General features: G+C 39.9%; 1 protein-coding gene across 7 annotated transcripts in view; it reads right to left on the bottom strand.

Moving 5' to 3' along the window:
- Nucleotides 1-5546: 5546 nt before the first annotated feature.
- Musk (muscle associated receptor tyrosine kinase) overlaps nt 5547-10333 on the bottom strand; it is an 89028-nt gene continuing 84241 nt past the window's right edge. For 6 of the 7 annotated variants that reach the window (XM_028779968.1, XM_028779970.1, XM_028779972.1 and 3 more), the window contains 2 exons: nt 9908-10056; nt 5676-6358 (listed from right to left, as the gene is read on the bottom strand). In XM_028779968.1, coding sequence (XP_028635801.1) covers nt 5676-6358; nt 9908-10056 — 832 coding nt within the window. Of the gene's footprint in view, nt 6359-9907; nt 10057-10333 lie in introns of all 7 variants that reach the window. The other variant, XM_028779967.1, reaches the window with a different exon arrangement.

Below are 10333 nucleotides of genomic sequence, written 5' to 3'. Positions count from 1 at the left end.
AATCCTGAAGAAGTAGGCTCTAATGCCATTGACTGAATGGAATTGCTATCAAGATGAGAGCAATCAGGCAAGGAACAGAAACCTCCCTTTCCATGTCCCTATACAGGCTTCCAGCACAAGGTCCAGAGTAGAGGCTGGCCTTTCCACCTCTTAGAATCCAGATTAAAGGTGTATCCTCTCAACTCAAGGGTCCAAAATAGAAGTGGATCTTCCCTCTTCAAATTAAGCATATATTCCTCACAGGTGTGCCCCATTTTTAGGTTTTAGTTGATTAAAGATGTAGTCAGGTTGACAACCAGGAATAGCCATCGTGAAGGGGAATACTTTAAACCTTCATAAGTTGATTGATGTAGAAGAGAGACACAGGCATGTTCATTGGAACTGCAATGCCTGGCACCAGAAAAGCGAAAACCAAGAATGGTAAAGGTCTCAGTACAGAAGCTGAAGGATGTAAGCCACCAGACAGGACTTGGGTTTTCCTCACCTATCTCCTGTTAAAGAGGTTTTGACCTTAGATTTGTTACTTCTGTAAACAAATAATTAGGTTAAAATACACTTATTGTTGAGGGGTATTCACCAGATAAAACTACCCATACACAAGTGTAGGCCAATTGAAAGTCTTTATTAGCCAGCCGGTGATGACATTGGGTGTTCAGGATCCTACTGTAGCCCCAGGTCTTTCTCAGGGTGAGCTTTTAAACCACCAAAAATACATTTTGGGTTGATATATTTCAGTTAATAAAAAGAGTTAGCCAGAAGCGTTACTATAGAAGCTGAAGAGCCAGGTTAGTTCTCAGAACTGTGGATTCTGATGGATTAGTTCTTTGGTTTTGACTCTGCAGGTGGTGCTGGCCATGTGCTGAATTTTATGGACTGAACAGGGTTTCCATCATGGTGTCAGTTGTGTAAAGGTCTGGGGGTCACCTAAGGTCTAAGGGCCTTTTGCATTTATGTATTACTCTATTTCCTTTTGCTATAACCAAAGGCTGAGTCCTTTATTTGTCTTTATTCTGGTGGCTGGAGGGTCCAAACAATAATTCAAAGTAAACTGGAGCCCATGGTTGGACATATACAGAAATGACCTCACTCTCTAGCAGCCCACTCTTATGAGGAGACACCACTCCAAGACAGCAGCATTAATTTCTTCCAAGGGTGATGTTTGTAATGCCTTAGTCACATGGGACTTACACCACCACCACCACCCCAGCCAGCGCTGTAACAGTTCCAACACTTTTCATCAATGTCACCCTGGGACCAAGCATTTAGAAAATGATACTCTGTGGGACACATCCAAACCACAAGCAAACCATAGCATTAGTCAATATCATACAGAAAAAAAAAACTACACTTATGAAACTAACTCTGTGCAGATAAAACTGCAACAGAGAAGAAAGTGATGAATTTTGAACTTAGAAATGTTGATACAAAATTTTAATATAGCAGAAGTTAAATATAAGATTGAAATCCAAAGAGAGTTTATTCTCAGAATTCAAGGTTGTTTCAATATTAGGAAGTCAATTGATATAGTTGTACATTATTAACATATCAACTAGGAAAAATAACCATTTGAATATGTAGAAATTCAGCATAATTTTCCAATGAATAAAAACTGATAAAGACACACAGATGTTTAGGGTATATATTTTAACATGATAGCAATTGTTCAAATATTTATGACAAAATTTAATGCTTTAATATATAAAGTGCTTTCATGAAGCAATGAAATGTGATACACTCAACAAAAAAATGTTAGCATCGCACAAATCATAACTGTCCCCCCCAAACACTGAGAGACATTTAACATTATCAATATTTAAATAATGTAAGTGCAAGCTGCATGAAGAATTCTAGGTGACTATGTTGTCACTGATCACAGTGCTAATGAACTTGGTATTGGTGAGACGGAAAGAAATGGGCTCTGTCATCTGTCTGGAAGGTATATGCATCAGCAAATTAATCAAGAAGTGTAATATGCTCAAAATCATTAAAAGCACAAATAATTTTTAATTTAGAAATTCCACTTCCAGGAGTGATATCTAAAGAAATTACTTAAGAAAAATGCTCATAATATCTAGCAACAACAATAGTGAAAGATTATATTTTATTATGAAAGATAAATGCAAGCCTAATTCCAACAGTGGACTACTATATTATAAAACTATGATAAATACATAAATACTATGCAATCATTACAAGTGATGTTGTACATGAATAGTAGTATATCGAATATGTTAGGGTTGATTTAGACCATATTAAATAATAAGAATGCAGCTCAAATCTGTATAACAGAATCAGTCTGTCTGTTTAGTTTTATCTTCTGTTTGTCTGTCTGTCTGTCTATCTATCATCTATCTATCATCTACTGACCTATCTACATAGCTATCATTCACCATTTTATACATTTAACTATATACCATCTATCTATAGATATCATCATTTATACACTTAACTATATATAAGATTTATCTATCTGTCTGTCTATCTACCTACCTACCATCTCTCTATCATATCTCTATCTATCTATCTATCTATCTATCTATCTATCTATCTATCTATCATCTATCTTTTATCTATTATATGTCTACTCTCTTATCTATGTATTGATAAATGGTGAAGGAATATTTTTCTATGTTAAAATTAATAAGCAGCTGGTGTTTCTTCATTCTTACAATGGTTTACAATTATTGTGAAGTGTATGTCATTAATGTGCTTTGCTTGGATTTTTTTCCTTTTCATAAGAAATTACTACATTTACAAGGAAGAAGGCAACATTTACTTTAGGGTAAAATATATATCTATTTTCTCTTTTATATAAAGTGTAACAGAAGCCTAATATGCTTTTTATAAAATAAACCTTCCATTTCAATTCTAAAATGAGCACAACAGAAGACTAGAATGTAGGTGACCACTAAAATAAAACTATAAATGCTCTAGGAAAAAGAAGATTCCAACTTTCACTTTTGCCAAATTTTACTAAGTGTATAGTCATAGCTGGCCTGAAATTTGTGCTCTTTCTGGTTTAGGCTCTCAAGTGCTGAGATTGAAGGCTTGTGCTTCCATACCTAGTTCAATTTCACCAGTGATTTAAAAAATATAAAATTAAAATGGCATTCTCTTTTTTACTTAAGACAGAGAATATTGGGTGGGTAAACTTCTTGCCAAATGAGGGTGAAGACCCAAGTTCAGGTCTCCAGAACCCACATCAAGCCAGATGCAATAAATAGTTTTTGCTGTAACCTCCAATCTTCTACAGCAAGATGGAGGAGAATACAGGAGACTCTTCAGGAGCTGGAAAGCCAGCTAGGCTATGCAGCAACAAAAACAAGAGACTTTGTCTCAAATGAAGTAGAAGATGAGAACCAACAATAGTGGTTGCCCTCTGATCTCTCCATGTGCATCATGATTCTGTGCCTGTGTGTGTGTGTGTGTGTGTGTGTATAAACATACCAACATGAAATTGATAAGAATATTCTTTTCTATCATAGCAAATGCTTAATGTTCTAAGTTATCATGTATATGGAATTATGAAAACATTTCTAGAAACAGACTATGACAATGTAACAAGTTTTATTATTATTATTTTAATTATGTGTATTTGTGTGTGTGTATCCATGTATGGGTGTGGCAGATGAGTGCAGGTGCCCTTGGAGGCATTGGAACCCCTGGGACCTGAGATTACAGGCGGCTGTGAGATAGGTGCTGAGAACCAAGCTCCAGTCCTAGCGAGAGTAGTATGTGCTCTTAACCACTGAACTGTCTCTCCAGCCCCCACAATAGAAATTTTAATATTGTGCATGCTATGTGGTCCACACATTTCCTTCCTTAAAATTTCCAGAAAGAGATATTTGGAGATGTGTACAAATGTAGGTGATCAAAATACTGTTTATGATGATAAAAATTAGTAGAACCTCACATGTTCAATATCCAAGATTGATCAAGTTATGGGATATCCATAAAGTTGACATTATACAGAATTTATGTTAGCTTTTAGAATAATGACATTAACAGATTCATAATAAACTATGAAGTGATGGAAAATTGATTTCTTTTACTGCTCTGCTCTAATACATATCAGAGAATGTGTTTGAGAATTGTGTGCAAAATGACCTGGTATTTTTGCTATGTTTGGTATCTGGACACTTACTTAGGTTTGCTTGTGACTTACTGATACTGTAACATGCTGCATTTGGTAACATACTTCTCCTTTTATGTCGTTATAGCAAGTCCACAGTGTGAAAAATATTTGTTCAGAGAAGAAAGTCATACTGGACCCATGTTATTACATTATAGCATACTATAGCCAGCTAATGGTTTAATGCTTAGTGATTATAAAATCACTAATGAAAAAATTTAATGATTTGAACTAAAAATGCTTTTAGAACTCATGCTGAGACAAACATGCTGTCTATTAGATGTTTAGATTGGCTTAAATTGTTAATACTAAAATTGGCTTTCTTCCTATTCACTGAAAACCATTAGGAAAATAACAAAGCACATAGTGTAGGCTTTAAACCACATACAGATGATAAATCATCTCCATAGAGTCCTTATGTATGTGGGGAGGTCTTCCCTGAGAAATCTTAAGCACTGGGGGACCTGAGTCCAGGATTCACTGTGCAGAAGCTACACAGCCACACACTGCTGATCGTATGACCAACCAATCAAAAATGCCTTGTGAAGATAGCACATCAGAATGCACAAAAGCATTCCTTGTGAAAATAGCGTGGAACCACAAAGCATCTTGCAATATCCAATATTATACCTCATGCTTTACAATAGTTAGTGGCCTGTGGCAACAGAATTACTTTACAGCAAGTTCAAGAGCAGATAAAAAGAAAAAGGAATACTTGACAGAGGTTAAAAAAAATATCTGTCACTTATGTTATTTTAATGAAGATGTGCCAATACAGTTCTCAGAGAAAAAGGTAGGCTGACTGATACGTTATGAAATTTTTTTTCTAGAAAAAAACCCAAACCAACAGGAGGAATGAGGTGCGTCACATCTATGATGCGTGCACACCAAGGAAGGACTTCTGGAGGACAGACAGGAAAAAGAGCCAGGAAATGCAGTCAGCACAGAGCTCGCAGGCTTTCCACTTTTTATTCTTCAAAAGTCTATCAGTAAAATACATACCCAATTCCAGAACGCAAATACAAGATTACACATTCAGTGCACGAAAAAAGTAAACAACAGAAAGAACCTGCCCCATGTCTTGACCGGTGGAAGAATGGATTCCTATCTTTGGTTTTCCGTCTTTTACCTAAACATCACAAAGACACGCTGCTTTTGCAATGGCAGAATGTCTTCCATTAAAAATTAAGTTGCCCATCCAGTTTTGGATTCAACTTAAGTACAACAGTCTCGCTCTGAGTGGTGATGTAGAAACATAACCAGGGATGCTCTTATTGTGCAATATGTATTAGAAACTGTCCCTATGAGGGAGAAGAGCTACCTGCTGCCCTCTTTCCCAGCCTGTATCTCCAACTACCTATTTCGATGTGACCTTTTAACCCTGTGGGTTATTCATCATCTGCTTCTCCTGGCAAACAATCAACTGGCTCGTGTTGTCTGAGTTAAATCCTTCCTATCTGGTCTTATTCGGCCGCTGCTATAGGATTCCTCCAGCTTACAGTCTGAAAAGAGCCTAATGGGTGTTGTTTGAGCATGGTCAGCCTTAGACACCCACCGTTCCCTCTGCTCTCTCGCACATGCGCTGCAGGATCCGGTGGATACTGCAGAAGCTGGGTCTATCCGCAGGCAGCTTGCTCCAACACAGGCGCATGAGGTTGTACAGTTCCAAGGGACAGTTCTCAGGGCAAGCGAGGATGTTGCCATCTCTCACATAGTAAATGACCTCCTCGTGGGCCATTCCATAGTAGGGCTGCAGTCCATAGGAGAAGATCTCCCAGAGGACCACACCATAGGCCCACACATCCGACTCTGTGGTGTAGCGGTTGTAGAAGATAGACTCGGGCGGCATCCAGCGGATAGGGATGGCATCATTCCCATCAGCTTTGTAGTAGTCTGCGGAGTAGATGTTCCTAGAGAGGCCAAAGTCTGCAATTTTCACCACCATGTTCTCCCCAACCAGGCAGTTCCTGGTAGCTAAGTCTCGGTGGACAAACTTGCGCTCCGACAGGTAGGCCATACCAGCTGCCACCTGCCTGGCAATGCAGAGCTGTTCTGCACAGGACAGTGGTGGAGGACCAGGGCTGGACACCCGAGCCCTCGTGGACAGGTCACTGTGGCTGAGGCTGCACACAGTGTGAGGAGACATGCTTCGGAGGAACTCATTGAGGTCACCATAGGCCATGTATTCAAAGAGCAGACACATCGGCTTCCCAACAGCACACACGCCTACAATCAAAATAATATCATAGTTAGACTGAGTCTTTCAACAAGGAAAGAACACTCCAAAATCAAAGGACCAGACTAGAAAGGATAGTGTCCCACTTACTATGGACAGTGTTAGTCATATTCTGACTCCCACTTCTTTACTTAAACATCCTGTGTATTTCTTTTCTTTCTAGGGCACATGATTACTGACTCCTTGATTCTTAAATTTTCCCTGTTATCTTTCCACATATACTACACCTGACTCCCTGGTCATTCATTGTTTTAGTGATGTTCCCCCAACATTTTATCTCTTGGAATGGAGAGATCATGCCCCCTGATTCTTTAAATCACTCAGACCAGCCAGGTATCTGGACAGCAGGTGCACAGTAACATATGGTAAGTGGATTCAGGAATGAGTATTTGTTAGGAAGGTGTGAGGCATTTAATGTGTATACATTAAAGAGGAAATCGAGTGTTGGTCACACTTCTCAGTGCCTCTGACAGGCTCTTCTTTCGGTCTTGTCAACAAAACTTTACCTTTATCATTAGATGGCTTTGATGTTGTTACACTAGTTAAATTTGATTTGAAAGAATTCTTACATTAGAAAGCCCAAGACAACATATGTCTTGCAAGAAAAAAAAATGGTGTGTGTGTGAGTTGTATGAGTGTGTGTGTGTGTGTGTGTGTGTGTGTGACAGAGTCTTGTGACTGTCTTCAGATCTACTTGGAGGCTATTTTGACTTTGAACTCCTGATCCTTCTTCTATCTCCAGGCATTGGGATTACAGACGCTGTGAATCAATCTTAGTTCTTGTTAGGTAATATGTTTGTGAGATTCTCTTACTTGTGACGTAGAAACACTACACAGTAACAGCAAGTAAGTGTACTCACTGTACCGGGTGAGAGTTGGAATCAGCCCTGGGGCTCAGGGACGTGAACAGTTCAAGTTCTTTTGCAACAAAACAGTGTCTCCATTTGGTTCTCATTATGGATCATTGTCAAGGGCTTTCAGAGTAAACAAAAGTTTAATCTGAAAAAAAAGTTTAATCTGTCTGTCTCTTTTAAGCTCTATTGTTATATTTTCTGAGCCTGATCAGTGGTGAACAAGAGGCTTAGACCAATACAGAAGAAGGAATCTGGCTTTCCCAGTGTGTTTTCAACTCTTCCGGATTGTTCTAGCTCTGACTCTTGAAGGAATATCCTATCGCTATCCTCACTCTGAAATTCAGCCAAAACATGTCTTCTCCTTGCCACCCCCTCTTCTTTGCACAGCTCACATTTGCTCTCTCCAGGGATTTATTTGGCTCCACCTTCGAATTACACTGTGACGCCAGTCCCTTCTCAGTACCTCGCCACCACTCCCTGGCCCACACCAACATCCTTCTGCACGTGGAAAGACAACATTCCCTATCCTCTTGTTTTCATTGTCCCCCAACTCTGCTCAACAATCCAGACAGAGATGTTCTAGGGAAAAAAAGCGTTAATCTGTTTTGTTTGTTTGTTTTTGTCTTTGTTTTTCATGCTATGCCTTAGCGCTTCATGGCTCAGACCTTCCCAGTGATTCCCATTTTACTTACAGTGAAAGCCAGGATTTTTTCTTTAATTTTTGAGATTATACTATAATTATATCATTTCCCCTTCTTACTCTCTTTCATGGTCTCTTTTTTTCATTTTTATTTCATAGATGTATGTCGATGTATATAATACAAATGTATTTCTAAATATAACCTGGTCAGTCTGTATAATGGTACTTGTATGAATATTTTCAGGACTGACCAGCTGGTACTGGATAAGACTTGCTGAGCTCTTTCCTGAGGAAAGCTTAATTCTCCCACTCACAGTATTCTTTGGTTCTTTGTATGAAGGCCTAGTAAGATCCTCCAATCTCCTCACTGCATTTACTAGCTGATCTAGTCTTACATAACTCTCTCGAACCATCCCTATCACTCTTCCATTCCATTTCTTGTCCTCCTCTTCCTCTTCTTCCTCCTCCTCTTCCTCCTCCTCCTCCTCCTCTTCCTCCTCCTTTTCCTCCTCCTCCTCTTCCTCTTCCTCCTCCTCTTCCTCCTCCTCTTCCTCTTCCTCCTCCTCTTCCTCCTCTTCCTCCTCCTCTTCCTCTTCCTCCTCCTCTTCCTCCTCCTCCTCTTCCTCCTCCTCCTCTTCTTCCTCCTCCTCTTCCTCCTCCTCCTCTTCCTCCTCTTCCTCCTTTTCCTCCTCCTCTTCCTCCTCCTCTTTCTCCTCTTCCTCCTCCTCTTCCTCCTCCTCTTCCTCTTCTTCCTCCTCCTCTTCCTCCTCCTCCTCCTCTTCTTCTTCCTCCTCCTCTTCCTCCTCCTCCTCTTCTTCCTCCTCCTCCTCTTTCTCCTCCTCCTCTTCTTCTTCTTCTTCTTCCCCCTCCCATGTGTGTGCATATATAAGTTAATGTTTATGTGTAAGGGTATATATGTGTGCAGGTACATGTGTACATATATGAGTGTGGAGTATGGACACCAATGTCTAGTATCTATTTTAATTGCTCTCCACCTTATTTTTTGAAGCAGAGTCTCTCCCTGATCCAAAAGCTTACCCATTTCACTAGGCTGGCTAGCTTCAAGGCCCAGGGATACTCCTGTCTCAACTTTCCCAGCATTGGCATTTACAAGCATGTGTCACCATGCCAGGCCCTTACATGGGTGCTAGGGATCCAAACTCAGGCCCTCACGTTGCCATGGACACTATGCACAGGGTACCCTCTTCCCAGCTCCATCTTATATTCTCTAAGCACAGACAACGTTGCCATGGAGGCTGTGCAGGTGCATCTCATTCCTGTCATCTCCACTGCCACCCTCTCACCTCTGCCAAGTCTCTACAGGAATATCACGTGTCCACTGCAGTCTTCAAAGTTCCTAGCTCACATTCCAAAAAGCTTTCCTTTGCTTTGAGTTTAAAAAAACCAGGAGGAATATAAGCCACATTTGTACATGCTCACTCCTACTGTCTCCCAAAAAGAATGTAAGTTCCACAAGGCCAGAAATTTCGAAAGTTTTGTTTATTTCTGTGTAAATATATAACCTATCTGATTAATATGTGTTAAATTTATGAATCAGTGATGAAATGACACAAAAGTGAATAAAAATATTATCTAAATTGTGATATTCTAGTTAAGAAAAAATAAAATGGATAATATATATATATATATGGAGGGAGAGAGAGAGAGAGAGAGAGAGAGAGAGAGAGAGAGAGAGAGAAAGAGAGAGGCCTTAGTAAATTTTGTGATTTTGTGATGATGAATTAGTGTCAAGGGAATTTTCTTCATATGGAGACACTTGAAAAAATTTGAACCAGCAAAGAGGCGACAAACACAGATCATTGGAAGTGATGGAATTAGAGCAGGTATCTGTGAAACACAGAGAATCCTGGAATCTGGGGTAGAAGGAATTTTGGAAAGTAGGGGAAGAGGCTAAATTAGGAAAGGAAGAAATATTGTGCTGACCAGAGAGTCAGGCAAAGCGATAAATCAGCAAGAGACAAATAAGAGAAGCTTAGAAAACCTCTTGGCTGAGGAACAAACCTTCTTCAATTATGTTTCCATACCTAAGAGCTTCACAATGTTGGGGTTGTCAAACTCCGCCATGAGGGCTGCCTCTCTCTGAAAGTCGGCTTGCATGTCAGCAGAGGCCTCTTCCTTAAGCATCTTCACGGCCACCATAGTGAAAGGTTCATAAGGGAGCAAGCCTGGGGCCCTGACAGACAGACCACAGATGGGATGGTTTTACCCCGAAGATTATATTCACTCCCATCTATACACCCCACACTTATGCAGCCTTTTCCAGAGCCACAAAGCAAAGCAAGACAACAACAGTAAGTCACGCTTACATTTCTTGATGCAAATAAGAAATTCACTAGTTATTCTTAACACAGGCTATGTTTGACAATTATTTACCAGCTAGAGAATACACGTGTGCATGTGTGTCTGTGTCTCACACACACACACACACACATACACACACACAGGGGGGG

Source organism: Grammomys surdaster, unplaced genomic scaffold (assembly GCF_004785775.1).
Source record: "Grammomys surdaster isolate TR1022 unplaced genomic scaffold, NIH_TR_1.0 363, whole genome shotgun sequence".
Taxonomy (NCBI): Eukaryota; Metazoa; Chordata; class Mammalia; order Rodentia; family Muridae; genus Grammomys; species Grammomys surdaster.
This window is presented reverse-complemented; position numbering and strand designations above follow the sequence as displayed.